The 15,598-nt window shown below is 45.1% G+C and overlaps 1 protein-coding gene and 1 long non-coding RNA gene across 2 annotated transcripts in view; one reads left to right on the forward strand and one right to left on the reverse strand.

Moving 5' to 3' along the window:
• The window catches only part of LOC310742573, a 403,250-nt gene that overhangs the window by 361,200 nt on the left and 26,452 nt on the right, over positions 1–15,598 (reverse strand). The gene's annotated exons all lie outside the window — the stretch shown is intronic.
• LOC310742488 (placenta-specific gene 8 protein-like) lies at positions 183–14,738 on the forward strand. The gene is made up of 5 exons (XM_083572038.1): positions 183–340; positions 7,089–7,229; positions 9,712–9,836; positions 10,366–10,474; positions 14,298–14,738. The coding sequence occupies exons 2-4, from the start codon at positions 7,118–7,120 to the stop codon at positions 10,468–10,470; spliced, it is 342 nt and encodes a 113-aa protein (XP_083428164.1). The 5' UTR covers positions 183–340; positions 7,089–7,117; the 3' UTR covers positions 10,471–10,474; positions 14,298–14,738.

The raw sequence follows: 15,598 nt of genomic DNA on the forward strand, positions 1-15,598 counted from the left end.
CTCTATATATAGAAGCACATTAAGTCCAGCGGTGTGTAATCCAGTAGTGACTATGGAAAGACCAAGCCTTTGCAATGCTCAACTTGTGCAAGAGCAGCAACCCCGGCGTCTAATTTACTAATTTGTCATGCAGAACGAGTGACTGTCTTTACACCCTATCAGGTTCAGATCAAATATTGTAACCCACAATTAATTTTCCTGAATATAAATAGCGAGCGACAATCTCAGAGAGTGTCAGTGTTCCCTTGCTGTGGTGTGAACACCCTACGCAGAATAAACGTGTTGGTTAAATTTCATCTAAGGAAAGAAAGCACTCCATCCAGGATAATTCAGCAAAGGGGTATGTGTACAGTTTCTTTTTCCCCTGATTAATTTGGGATTTTTGAAAGCTCCCAACTGATTTTCCTAAAGTCTGGAATTGAATCCAATGCTTAATTTTCATATCAACAAAGAAATGGTGTGAGGGGAAAATAATGGGCACAAGCTGTTTGTCATGACTAGGAAGTGAGTCCTTTGCCTGCCTATCTACTATCTATCTATCTATCTATCTATCTATCTATCTATCCATCTATCTATCTATCTACAGTGTTACCTTGGTTTACAACCATAATCCGTTCCGGAGGTCTGGTTGTAAACCAAAACAGGCACGCTTTCACCAATGGGGCCTCCCCCCAAAAATGGTTGTAATAAAAAAAAAATGGGTTGTGATCCAAAAAAAGGGACGCACACTTCAGGGTTTGATGTGGTTGTAATCCAAAATGGTTTCAAACCAAGGTCTCACTGTATCTATCTTTCTTACTGGTGGCTATTGGGACTGGTACAGTTGAAGTTAGGGAGTTTGGGAGAGCCCAAGAGTAGACCTGAGTGCGTAAATGGGCCAGCTTTCACTGTGTACCACCTTGTATCAAAATATTCCAGGGCGGTTTACAAATAAGAAAAGGTTTATTCAGAAATAAGGCCCATGGTGTTTCAATTAAGTGTGCGTAAAATTCCAGCCAAGTGGCCCATTAATGAATGGGTCTTAAATGCACACACACACACACACACAGAGAGAGAGAGAGAGAGAGAGAGAGAGAGAATATACACAAACATACCATTGCTAAAGAAGTCTCCAGAACACCTCAGAGCTTTTTATATTTGTTTTCGCTCACCTTTGTGGCCTGAGTCCTTAATGCTGAATTATGCCACAATTTGACATAATGTGTTTAGCTTCTCATTTCATCTGTGGAAGCCTACCTTCTTCTTGTGCTACAGTTCCACCCAATTTAAATGTACTGCTTAAACAACTCTCCATGCTTTGGAGTTGTGTCTTGGCATGGACAACAGGTGCTTGGATTGAACCCAGGCACATATTAAGCCCTGCCTTCAAAGCATGCGCCTCATGTTCCAAAGAGAGCCACGTCAGGAGCTTTCAAAGGAAATTGGAACAATAAATCAAAGCTCTAATGAACTCTGCATTGCATTATCTGTGAATCATCATGAGTTTCCTGGCATCTAAAATGTAAGCTGTGCTAGGCCTTGCATGCTGATTGTTTTGACATGGATTTGACTAGTCATTTGAAACAAGAAGAAAAACACGGGCTACAATCTTCAATTCCCAACAATTTTAGCAGGAGTCAAGTGTCTGCTTAACTCTCTTCTGTTCAAATTAGTGGGACTTAAAATTTTTCTTCATTGACTGTATTGTACCCTATATGCTATTGATGATAACTGTATCCCATGAAATTGATTTCCATTGGCTACTTGGGTGGTGGCTTAAAATATTATTTGTTTCAGATCTGATGGTGCCAGGAGGCAGCTGTCCACAAGGCACTGGACAGTTGGTATATACCTATTATACATTTTGAAAAGTTTTTTTTTGTCTGCTCTGCATTTGGACACCTCTTAAGATATCATAACCAAATCTTGGATGATGGTTCTGAGATCAGGGAGCAGGTTTTCACCTGTGTTCGATTGCAGTTGGATTCCATTTTAAACCAAGATGGCGGACTGGCACTTTCAAAACTGCACTGTTTCTTAGAATAACTGAACAATGCTAGATACAAGGCTTCTAGTTTTTATTATCAGCCAGTTGGAAAATAAGAATGACCATTTTAATTCTTATCGTTTTTATCATATAACGGATTTCTTACCCACCCTTCGCCATAAGGTCCCGGGGCAGATTGCAACAATATAAAAAATCAGTATTAAAGTTAGTTTTAAATTTTTACAATCGGGAGAATAGGGTGGATCCTTTGGAGGGGAGGATACAGAAATCTTTTTGTTGGGGAAGCGGGTGAGCAACTATCACTGAAGCTGTGGAAACAAAAGTAGACATTTAGCCTTCATGATTGTGGGTTGAAGCTCTTCAAATGTCCAGGCAATATCCATTAGAGAGATCGCCAGAACTGGTCCTACCATTAGGCAGCAAGAGGTAGCTTGAGGAAGGCAGAAGACTTTGGGGTTGCACTAAACGGCAGCATTTGTCTCTTAATTTATCATTATTTGAATGGCTCTTAGATTGGTATAAAACGGCTTTAAACGGATGGTGTGGATTTGAGAAGACAGAGAACTTGGCTGGATTTCTTTCAGTCAGCTTCATCAAAAGCAACCTGCTGAGACTACAAATCAAAATGCAATTTATGTTCAACTTCACTTTCAGTTTGGCAGCACCACTACCAACCCAAACGTTTGGAAACGGTTAGCTGCCCCGCTTTGCATGGCCAGGGACACTTGATTCTCACACAAAATCTGCAGATGGGAAAGGTTTCGGGTCACTGAACGATTTGGTTATCAAATCAGATTTGTGGTTTCTGTGACATTTCAGCAGCAGGGGTTTCCATTTCACATGGCCCTGGCGAGTGCCAACCATGCTGGGTAGAAGGAACTGAAAACTGGCTGTTTCAGAAGAAATAGCTCAGGGGAAAAGGAAGTAACCATTCCCACTTGAAACATGATTAGGACTAAGCCTATCATGAGCCAAAATGAAGCTATCTGTCTCAGGAGGCAGACTAGGAAGGGCAGCAGATTGTGTATCCCCTCGCCCTGCTGCTATCCCAAGGATGACCAGGCTGCCAAAATGAATGTGTTTCAAGGTGCCATTGCTAGCAGCTGCCAGGCTGAGCAAAGCCTTTCAAAATGTGCCTGGTGTCTCTGCAGTCCCTGAAGTCAGTAAATGCTGGCAGCACCACAGGCTGCACCGGCAAGGGACCCTGCCTTGCCTTAAGGAGTGAAATGGCTTCGGCTGGCCCTGAACATGACCCATGATCTACCCATCAGCTTTTAGGGTTGCACCCAATGTTTGCCCTACCCATAGAAATAAATGGACATGACTAATAGGTATCTAAAGCCCTTTGCATGTAACAAAATAATGTATTTTATCAAAATAATTGTTGAACTGAAAGACAATTAAGAAGAAGTATATTAATAGTGAAATACAATTAAGAAGAAGTACATTAATAGTCAGCGGTTCAAATCTCTAGGACGGGATGAGCTCCTGTTGCTCGGTCCCTGCTCCTGCCAACCTAGCAGTTTGAAAGCACGTCAAAGTGCAAGTAGATAAATAGGTACTGCTCCAGCGGGAAGGTAAATGGCGTTTCCGTGTGCTGCTCTGGTTCACCAGAAGCGGCTTAGTCATGCTGGCCACATGACCCGGAAGCTGTACGCCGGCTCCCTCGGCCAATAAAGCAAGATGAGCGCCGAAACCCCAGAGTCAGCCACAACTGGACCTAATGGTCAGGGGTCCCTTTGTCTTTACCTTACATTAATAGTGAAATAATTATTAAGCTCTAACTTAAGATGATTTTTTATTTATAACAAACGTAATAATGTGAACACATTGGCATTTGGCAATAACAAAAGTTCCTTTAGAAACACAATTTATAAAGACCCATAATCTGGTATCTAGAAACTTGCTATAGCATGAAATAATAATAGGTGTAAATATACGATGCAAACAACTAATAATTATAAATAGCAGAATGTAGGCACCCTATATATATATAAATGAGCAAACCAGTGATATTTTAGGGAGCAGGTGGGGCCCATTACTTACACCATGGGAGCCTACACAACACAAAACACAGTTGCTGTATGTAGGTTTTATTTTATTTGTTTTTTATCTTATAGTTCGGAAATGTACATCCAGGTTTTTTTTTCCTTTTAAGTTTTTTGGGTGCCCCCAAGAGCGTGGGGCTCTAAGCTATAGCTTGTTTAGCTTATACGTAAATCCGGCACTGGGTCTCGCTGATGAGTAACAGATAGCTGGAGACAACCCTGTGGGCCTAGGCTTAAGGTATGGTTACCTGGAGTGGACATGCCACTGCCTCTCAGGCTGAGTACACACTAAATCTTCACGGCACACATTACCCCCCTCAAAGAATACTAGGCACTGTGGTTTGTTAAGGGTTGCTGGGAATTGCAGTTCTGCAGGAGGTAAAAAGGAGGAGGGACGCGGGTGGCGCTGTGGGTTAAACCACAGAGCCTAGGACTTGCCGATCAGAAGGTCGGCGGTTCGAATCCCCGCGATGGGGTGAGCTCCTGTTGCTTGGTCCCTGCTCCTGCCAACCTAGCAGTTCGAAAGCACGTCAAAGTGCAAGTAGATAAATAGGTACCACTCCGGTGGGAAGGTAAACAGTGTTTCCGTGCGCTGCTCTGGTTCACCAGAAGTGGCTTAGTCATGCTGGCCACATGACCCGGAAGCTGTACGCCGGCTCCCTCGGCCAATAAAGCGCGATGAGCGCCGCAACCCCAGAGTCAGCCATGACTGGACCTTTACCTTTACCTTTACCTTTAGGAGGTAAACTGTGGTGCCCAGAACTCTTTGACGGTTTGAATGTGCCTTAAAGGTTCAGTGTGTATGCAATCACAGCCTTGATTCCTCGGTGATTTCCAGACTTTCTGCCTTTGGGGAATACTTCCCGTTCTGCTCTGTCTGGTGTTGTGCAATCTTTGCATGTTGTAAAGGAAGATGCAGAAGCACATTCCACCCCGGGCACACGATCTGCTCATGTCAGGAAATAGGCCAGACTTACTTGACTTCGCCATCACGCTCTGTGCGAGGCAAGAGTCCATGAACTACAAGTGTACCTGAAATATACTCAGAGTCGCAAAGTGATTTCATGCTCTTTATTCAGCTCATAGTGGTGAGGAGGAATGAATGAATGTCCCCTCAAAGTATCTGCTTTATATACATTATTTACACAATGGGCTGCACATGATTGGCTAATTCCTGAATTCTACTGTAAGCCAATCAGGTTGTGGATTCACTTCTATCTGGAGCATGATTGGGTGGTTCCTGCCAACCAATCATACTGCTGCATTGTTCTACGACCAATCAGACTGCTGCCTTTTGGATCCTATTGTTCTAGGACCAATCAGACTGCTGCAGTTTGGATCCTATTCAACTCAGTACATAACAGTACCCTAGAGCACACCTTGTGCTCTTTCTACATCTTCAACTGCAGATAAAAATAATCAGTAGCAGTGGGTGGAGGTCCTCTTCCCATGCCCTTCTCCCTATTAAAGTGGGGTTCTTCCCACTTTATGGGATTTCACATGCAGGCAGGGGCCCAGAACGTATCCCGCGCGTAAGTGGGGAGACGCCTATATAGCATAATCTAGGTCAACCTTCCCCATCTTGGTGTCCTCCAATCAGAATTCATTGCGAGGTGAAGTGTGTGAGGAATTGAATGGGTACGGGGGGGGGAGGTTGAGTTGGAGGAGAGGCAGAAAGAAGAGCTAATTTCTCCATGGCTAGGGGGCGCAATCTGGGTGGTTCTGCCAGGGGCGCGAGATCACCTAGCTATGGCTCTGACCAATATATCACAATGTCTGAGAATAAGGATGCAACTACAGTATGTAGAGGCGAACTGCGTAATTTCCTGGGAACTGCTCCAGCTTAGAGGTCTAAAACAGATACATTTTCACTTACCTTTAACATAATGTTGCAACTGCCATTTTATAGTACAGTGGTACCTCGGGTTAAGAACTTAATTCATTCTGGAGGTCCATTCTTAACCTGAAACTGTTCTTAACCTGAAGCACCACTTTAGCTAATGGGGCCTCCCACTGCTGCCACACGATTTCTGTTCTCATCCTGAAGCAAAGTTCTTAACCCGAGGTACTATTTCTGGGTTAACGGAGTCCGTAACCTGAAGCGTATGTAACCTGAAGCGTCTGTAACCCGAGGTACCACTGTACAGAGCAACAGGGGCAGGAGGAATCGTGAGAAAAGAGACGAGTTGGCTTCACGGTTTTTCCCACATCACAATTTTATTTTTTTACATATGACACACACACATTGTGATATTTCGCGATATGTCACCATGTTGAATATTACAAAACTGTTACCATGATGTGGACTTCAAACCGATTTTGGACGATGTATCAATACATCGCCCAGCCCTAATGACAATATTGGCAATTTGCTTTTTAGTTTTTTTACTAAATATTATTTTAGTACTGAAAATACTAAATACTTTTACTAAATATTATTAATAATATTAATAATTCTTGTCATGATTTTTTTTTCATGATTATGCACTGAGGCTGCTTTCAATCCAGACAACCTGTGTACTGAGCCTTCTTCCCGATTTAGGAACATAGGAAACTGCCTTATACCAAGTTAAAACCATCTCATCATCATCAGAGTGGATCAGGATTTCATTTGGTCCTAATTTTTAAGCAAACTGGAGTTCTAGTTAATCATAATTTTAATAATAATAATTTATTATTTATACTCCACCTATCTGGCTGGGTTTCCCCAGACACTCTGGGTGGTTTCCAACAAAAGATACATTAAAACATCAGTCAGTAAAAACTTCCCTAAACAGGGATGTCTTCTAAACGTCCGGTAGTTGTTTATTTATTTCTTTGACATCTGATGGGAGTTCAACAGCAAGTGGAAAGCCAGACGCTTCCCTCCCTCACTGTACTGTGAAATCACCCTTAATGTCTGCTTTCTGCTCCTAAACTACTTACTAATCTAGAAAACGTTCCTTTCTCTTAATCTCATGATTTACTCAGCAGGTTTTGCTGAAGGGCATGATGCGGAGACTAGTTGCACTTTTAAAAGTCTCAAAACCAATGTATTTTTTCCCTTCCACTAGACAGCAACATCTAACCAGACTTTGTGAAAATGGAAATGACTTATCGTCCTGTTGTCACCACCCAGCCACAATGCCACACATCCACGCGGAGTTTTGAGTGGCAGACGGACCTCTGTGACTGCGGCAGTGACTGTCGTGTCTGTGAGTGAAGTTCAAAGATTTGGGGTTTTATGGCGTTGTGGGACTTTGGACATCAGCCACGGTTTATCTGTACTATAAAACAACAGCCAACCTCTCTCTATAAAAGCCAATCTCTCAGTGTTCCATCACACACTACTGTGACCATTCTCAAATAGCAAGGTGGGCTTTCCATGCAGGGGAAGAAGTGTAGCATCTGCCACTTGTGTATTATTATTATTATTATTATTATTATTATTATTATTATTATTATTAATACCCTGCCCATCTGGCTGGTTTTCCACAGCCACTCTGGGCGGCTCCCAACAGAATATACAAAAACACAATGGAACATCAAACATTAAAAGCTTCCCTATATCGGGCTGCCTTCAGATGTCTTCTAAAAGTCAGAGAGTTGTTGATTTCCTTGACATCTGATTGGCGGGCGTTCCACAGGGCAGGCGCCACTACTGAGAAGGCCCTCTGCCTAGTTCCATGTAACCTTGCTTCTCGCAGTAAGGGAACTGCCAGAAGGCCCTTGGAGCTGGACCTCAGTGTCCGGGCTGGACGATGGGGGTGGAGACGCTCCTTCAGGTATACTGGGCAGAGACTGTATCTGCTCCGTTTGCAGTCCAGGTGCTCTCAACTTGGGGTGCTGTCAATTATTGGGCACCTTCCAGGCCCCGGATATCTCTTCTCGGGGTTCTTTGCCCTTAAATTAGATTTGGATTGGCAGTCCTTCAAATAGAGTACTGTATTCTGTAAAGTGGGGACACATGGCAGCTTAAAGGGAGATCTCAGGAAGGGGAGGAGAGGCACAGCAGTCTCTAGAATAACTACTTCTTCTGACAAGTTGTGTGGACTGAGAAACCAACCCTGGAGCAAGACTTGTACAAGGCCAGCCAGTTCCCCCATTGGCTTCTCAGATAACTTGGTCCACCTGAGGTGAGGAGCTGCAGTCCCCTTCTCTGCAGGGGCAGAGCAAGGTGGGTGTGGTGGGTGTGGTCTGCCCCAGGTGTCACCTCCGAGGGGGGGGTGACAAAATGCTGTGTGGCTCTCAACATCTGTGAGAGACGCCTTGGCGTGCTTTGGCTTACCACTGCCAAAATGGCTCCCCTGTAGGGCGGCAGGCAGACTCCTCGTCGCAAGTCACGCGATCCCCGCTAGAATAGCTCAACAACTCTGGCTCCCAAAATGTGAAATAAAGTCAAACCATTTTTGCAGGCAAAAATTTCAGTGTGTGTGTGGGGGGGGGGGTGACAAGAAATTTTCTGGACCGGGTACCACCTGACCTTGCTATGCCACTGCTTCTCTGGCCATTAATATGGTGTTGCAGAAAAACCAATAGTGACTGAAGGCTGCTCTGGCAGTGCAGGTCTTAAGATGCCCAGGTCCAGCTGACAGATTTCCTCCCTAGCATATTATAAGATCAGATGGCACCACGCCCCATTAATGGCCCCAAGTGGTCCCCTTTTTTTGTCCCTGTAGGAGAGAAGGGCAGCCACTCACTTATATGGGGAGAAACGAAGCGCTGTACAGGGTGACCATGGTGTGGCCTATATGGTCTGACCTTCCCTCCCAGAGAGATTAATTATTATTCTGCATAATAAAAATATAGGTGTTGCTTGTGTTCCATAGAAATCATTCACAGGGGCAAGCGTTCACATAACAAGCGAATAATTTCCAGTGATTCCTATTGGAAAATTTCTAATGTGTCCCGACCATAGAATTTTTACTCCCAAAGACCCCCCCCCCAAAAATCCAGGAAAACAGAGGGGAAAATCCTCTGATTTATCCGATTCTTCCCCCTCCCTCCATTCTTCAGCCAACCAGCAAAATGCAAATGAGGAAGTGAAAAGGCTTTTCTGTTTGGATATCTGAATCTGTGGTGTGTATAACAAGGCTTGGGTACGAATTCCTCATGTTTGGATAAATGAATTTTTGCTTAGTGAACTTTTACAAAACAGAATGTATGTGTCTTTTTATCTAAGCCTCTGCTGCCCTTGGCCCTTGGCTCTGTATGTGCTTATGAGTTGCATTGCACACACCCTTCGGCGAGTCTTTGCAAACTCACAAACAAGTTTGGCCAACCCATCGTGATGACTGATAATTTCCAATTGCATGTAGTAACTGCAGAAAGAAATCCAAGACGCAAGGAATTGTTGACCCAAGAGCAATTGGAGCCGGAGAGTAATTTGGGAGTTAGGGAACTGCCTCTCCTGAGTCATTTTTGTCTTTAATGATTGGCAGTGACTTTCCAGGGTTTCAGACACTGGGCACTCCCAGTCTCGCGCTGGAGATACTGAAGATTGGACTTTAGGCCTTTTGTATGCAAGATAGATGCTCTAACACTGAGATGTGGTCCTCTCTTTGAAAGTGTTTCTTCATCTCAAGACACCATGCCTCTAAATGCTTCTGAAACCAAGCAGTGAAATTCCATTGGCTGCGTGAATTCTAGAGGATGAGAAAATGCTAACCTTTGTGTTTGATTCCCCCCTCTCTCTAGGTCTGTGTGGAACATTCTGCTTCTTCTGCCTAGGATGCAAAGTTGCCAAGGACATGGAAGAATGCTGTTGCTGTGGACCGAGCGTCGCCATGAGGACTCGCTACCGGACTCAGTTTAGAATACCGGTAAATTACTGGATAGGGACACAGGTGGCGCTGTGGTCTAAACCACAGAGCCTAGGGCTTGCCGATCAGAAGGTCGGCGGTTCGAATCCCCGCGATGGGGTGAGCTCCTGTTGCTCAGTCCCTGCTCCTGCCAACCTAGCATTTCGAAAGCACGTCAAAGTGCAAGTAGATAAATAGGTACCGCTCTGGCAGGAAAGTAAACGGCGTTTCCGTGTGCTGTTCTGGTTTCGCCACATGACTCAGAAGCTGTACACCGGCTCCCTTGGACAATAAAGCGTGATGAGCGCCGCAACCCTAGAGTCGTTCGCAACTGGACCTAACCTTTTAAATTACTGGATCATATTTGTGTTTCGCGTTTCTAGGTTGCTCAACAAACACTCCCCAATTAAGTGTTGTGCAGATAACATCTTAAATAAATAAAATAAAGAAAACCAGCAGAGACTGGAAACAGAATGTTCCATCCATCCCTAATCAAAATACAATTCAGTCTTCTGCTATGAAATTTTGCTTTTTTTTTTACTCTCTGCAGGGATCCATCTGTTGCGACTGCCTCACCACCACTTTCTGTGCTCCCTGCAATCTTTGTCAGCTCAAGAGAGATATCAACAGGAGGAAGCAGCTGGGGATATTCTAGAAAGGTTTGTGATTCCCGGTTTACAGCCTAGGAGCAGGGGTGTGGGATGGAAGGCGTGGTAAAAATACATTGTTCTTCAGTGCATTCTCTGTTGTCCTTAGAATATGACTGGCGGAGCGGGGAAGAGGTAAGGAGGGACCAATCCCAGTATCCCAAAATATCTGCCTTGTGTCAGGCTTTGGGGAATTGGCTTCCTCCTCCATAAATGAGCAGATCAAACAAAAGAGAATTCTTATGAGTTCATTTCTTTAATAAGCACAGCGAAGGACAAAAGAAAGCATCTAACCAGAATGGCGGGGCTCCCAATTAAGCTCACTCCCTACTCTGTCCCTATTAATTTACATCACTCCTAAATCTTGTAATCTGAGTTTGGAACCTCTGTGCTTTCTGTTCTGACACCTTCTGAGCTCTCCAGGACTTTGGGGAAGTGGGTGGATACTATCCAGAGACTGTGAATCTGTTAACTCACTCTCTCTCTTCCAGTGTTTCTTCTGCTAGCTGTTCCCCATCCAGTATTTCCCAGCTTCTGCCTTCCGAACTATGCCCCTCTGCAAACCACTGTTCCAAATCTATACTGTCCTCCTGCTCCTGGGAAGATTCAGGATCCGGATCAGGGGGAGGGGGAGGCTCCCACCATTCCTTCTCAGTGCAGCCCTCCTCAGCACGGTCCCTGACACCTTGAAATTCTGCAAAACAAAAGTCCCCTGCTATGTAACTCATGACATCGGCTTGTGACCCATTGCCAGATACTGGCCTGGTCGTAGAATCATAGAATTGTAGAGTTGGAAGGGACCACGATGGTCATCTAGTCCAACCCCCTGCAATGCAGGAATCTTTGGCCCAATGTGGAGCTTGGAAGAGTCTCATGCTCTACTGACTGAACTATCTATCCCAATTAGCTTTATTCAGCACAATAAAAATGGGACAACCCGCCCCTCCCAAATATTTGTTGTACAGGATTTCAGCAGAAATTACCAGCAGCCCGAAACCTTTGCTGGAGCAAACAGTATTGAATGCGAGATTATGTAAAATGACTCTGACACCATCGTTAGCTTCTCAAACCCCATGTGCAATTTATGCTTATTCCCGTTATCGTTATGTAACCTTAATGCACATTTGATCTTTGCCCAGCAGGCTAGTTTCTACCCAGAACTCACACACCCTTCTCTTATCCTCCATGCTTGCAAGCAAGATCAGTATCAGGGTTCAAGGGCGCATCGCAGGTGGGCCAAAACATTAAAGAGAGCTTGGAGCAAGGCCAGTGAGCGGAGGGGACATGGGGAGCAGGTGAAGGCCTGGGAGACAGGACTCCATTTAGCCACCTTTTCCCTTTCAGCAGGTTCATGAGACTGACGTAGGTTCCACTCCCATCAGTTTTATAGCTTTCTGGCGGCGGATTTTCACCCTGCTTGTGAGGCCGCACCCCTCTCCTCAGCGAACTTTTCAAACGCTTCTGCTTTTTTCAATAAACATTTACTAGATATTATCAAGCACGCAATACATTAAGGTCAAGGGCGCGAAGGTGTCAAACAGTTAAGGCATATTACTGCCTTGGGCTGTAACCCTGTACCTGTTCACCTGGGAATAAGTCTCCCCACTGAACTCAGTGGGACGCTTATGAGCAGACGGTGGTGAGGAACATCAAGCCCAGGGGCCTTCCACATGGGAGTTGTGGTCCCCAAACACCAGAAGCTACCTTAGACAAAGTCAGACCTTTGGTCTATCTACCTGAGAACCGATAGCGGCTCTCTGGGGTTCCAGTTGGACAGCATCCCTAGCCCTACCTGGAGACTCCAGGGATTGACCCAGGTGCCCTCCCACTAAGCTACAGGCAACAGGGTGGTCAGGTGTGGCCCTGAAGATGAGAGGTAGCTTTCAGTCAAGGACTGGCCTGATAGCTACCTGGCAGAACCTTGCATGCCACAGCTTCCTGCCTCTGTATGTGCAAGTGTGCAATGGGCAGCTCCTCCACAGAGGAGGAGCACGTAGGTCCTAGGGTGTGCTGGTCCCGAGGGTTAATGAGAGGCAAGGTCCGAGTCCAGTCCGAGGTCGAGGGTGCAGTAGGGAGGCAGTCAGTTAAAGCTGTAGCTGGGTCCAAGGCAGGGAGTCGGGTAGGATCAGGAACTCTGGCAGAAGAGCAGGACAGGGTTGCCGGCAGGAACAGGCTACCAACAACGTTGCTCCCGCAACCTGGGACTGGGGCTGGCTGGCTTTTATCTGCCCCGAGGCATAGGGCGACCCTGGTCCACAGGTGCCTTGCCTCTCCTGGCCTGGAGGCGAGCGCTCCTCCTGCGGGAACTTAGTTCCCTCCGCCTCTCTGCCCTGAGCCTCTGCAGCTCAGGAGAGGCTGGAGGGTTGCCGGACCCAGAGGCAACCTCCTCTTCCCCTGACGGGGCTGAGAGTGGAGCACCTGCAGGCAATGGGTCCTCCATCACCTCAGGGGCCAGAGCAGACTAGCTGGTGCCTGCACCTGAGGATCCAGCACAGGTGAGGACCCTTCAGGCTCAAGCCCCAGCCCTGGCTCAGCTGGTTCCGGAGGCGGGGAATCCTGTGCAGGCTGGGATTCCTCAGGTTCAGCCTCCAAGTCCGAATCCCAGGCCATCACATAGGGCAGCCATAGGGAAGCATGGTCATGTCTTACCCTCCAGACCAGGAGAAAACAAGCTTGCTCCTTCCTCCATGTGACAGCCCTTGAGATATTTGAAGGTGGCTATCACATCTCCTCTCAGTCTCCTCTTTTCCAGGCTAAACATACCCAGCTCCTTAAATCGTTTATCCTAAGGTTTTGTTTCCAGACCCTTGATCATCTTGGTTGCCCTCCTCTGCACATGTTTATATGTATAGTTTTTTAACATATACGTTCCAACAATCATTTAACATAACTTCTTATCTTATACAATATTTTAGACTTCCATCAACAACCTCTGAAGATTTTCCATTCTTTATCACTTGTTCTGCATTTCTTAATTTCTCTATTACTTTTAATTGTCCTTAACTAATAATTCTTTTCAAAGTCTTCCTTGCAATATTTCACAAAATCCTCCTTATAGAACTTCTTGCAGTGCTGCTAGGGCAATCTGTTTATCACAATTGCTTTTCAAATATTTACTCCAGTCCTCTAAGAATCTCTGATCCCGCAGGTTTCGAATCCTTCCTGTTAATTTATCTAATTCTGCATAGTCCATTAATTTCATTTGCCATTCTTCTTTCGTCGGTAATTCTTCTTGCTTCCATTTTTGTACCAATAATATTCTTGCTGCTCCTCTGCACATGTTCCAGTTTGCCAATAGCCTTCTTGCCAATAGTAATCTGGGGAACCGGGTTCACGTCTTTGCTCCTCCACATGCAGCTGCTGGATGACCTTGGGCCAGTCACACTTCTTTGAAGTCTCTCAGCTCCACTCACCTCACAGAGTGTTTGTTGTGGGGGAGGAAGGGAAAGGAGATTGTTAGCCGCTTTGAGACTCCTGAAGGGGAGTGAAAGGTGGGATATCAAATCCAAACTCCTCCTCCTCCTCCTCCTCCTCCTCCTCCTCCTCCTCCTCCTCCTCCTCCTCCTCTTCTTCTTCTTCTTCAATTGTGGTGCCCAGAACTGGACACAGTATTCCAGGTATAGTCTGACCAAGGCAGAATAGAAGATGACTGTTACTTCCCTTGATCTGGGATAGCATCATAGAATCATAGAATGGTAGTGTCGGCCTATGTTGCTGCTTCCAGTCCCTCAGCCTTGCTTCAGTCCAATTGCTTAAGTGCTTAATGTTGCGCCATTTGACTGGTTACCTACCTGGGACATTATAAATAACTCTTATCCCTTTTGCCCTATTTTAGGTGTTCCTGCATTCACTAACCTGCATATTCGTGTGTCCCTGAACTTGATGTATTTCAAAACCTGGTTTGAGATTTCCGCTCTGCTGCAGTACAGTGTTCAAAACTTGGTAGTCATCTAAACAGAAAAAATCCAGCCGAGACAGTTATTATTCGTTTTTAGGGGGTGGGGAGGTTTGAAGATTTCTGGGCCAATTGCCAGAATTTGGGGCTGATTGCTGAATTACTTTAAATAAAGGCATAATTTGTTTAAGAGAAGAGAAGTCGCAAAATGCCAGCTCCCAGATCCAAAGGAGACAACCAGATACTGACTGCATTCCATTTGCTACGCACCCGAATAAGCACACTTGTAAGCTTGTAAGCCACTCAATTTTCCATAAAAGAAGCCAGGCCAGCATGCATGAAGTACATACCGTATTTTTCGCTCTATAAGACGCACCAGACCACAAGACGCACCTAGTTTTTGGAGGAGGAAAACAAGAAAAAAAATATTCTGAATCTCAGAAGCCAGACCAGCAAGAGGGATCGCTGTGCAGTGAAAGCAGCAATTCCTCTTGCTGTTCTGGCTTCTGGGATAGCTGCGCAGCCGGCATTCGCTCCATAAGACGCACACACGTTTCCCCTTACTTTTTAGGAGGGAAAAAGTGAGTCTTATAGAGCAAAAAATACGGTATATTATCCCTCCCCCACTTCCTATAAATTATCATTGTTGTTGATTTAAAAATACCTTTTACTTATGGTCACCAATCTAGGTGATGCACGTTGCTAGACATAATTTCATATCTGTAATAATTGTAATAATTTTAGTATATATGTATACTTTTCTCTAGGTTTTTTGTTTATTATTTGTGGACAAATGCCTTTATAAATTAACATTAACGGCTTTTGATGGCTGGTAGTTGAATGCAATTCAGCTGGGTAGCAGCTACAGAGAGTGAGAGAAGACATGAATGTACCTACTAGTCAGTGAAAGAGTCGAGAGGTTTGCATCTTTTCAGCTGGCTGTGAAAGGAGCCTTGGCAGGATCCGAGGACATGAGTTTATTTCTGGGGTTGAACTGATGCTGTTTAATAGACTACCACTATCTGTCTCAGAGTTTTCCTGCTCCCCCATGTTCAGTGTTTATGCTTTTAAATAAACAAATATTTCAAATACAACATAAACTCTCCTTGTGATGTCGCTGGTGAAACTTCCCTCTTCTACACCTGACCCTGGTAAACACACACACACACACACACACACACACACACACACACACACCATTCAATACAGTGGCACCTTGGTTCTCAAACTTAATCCATTCC

Source organism: Podarcis filfolensis (genome assembly GCF_964270895.1).
Source record: "Podarcis filfolensis genome assembly, chromosome: 9".
NCBI lineage: Eukaryota > Metazoa > Chordata > Lepidosauria > Squamata > Lacertidae > Podarcis > Podarcis filfolensis.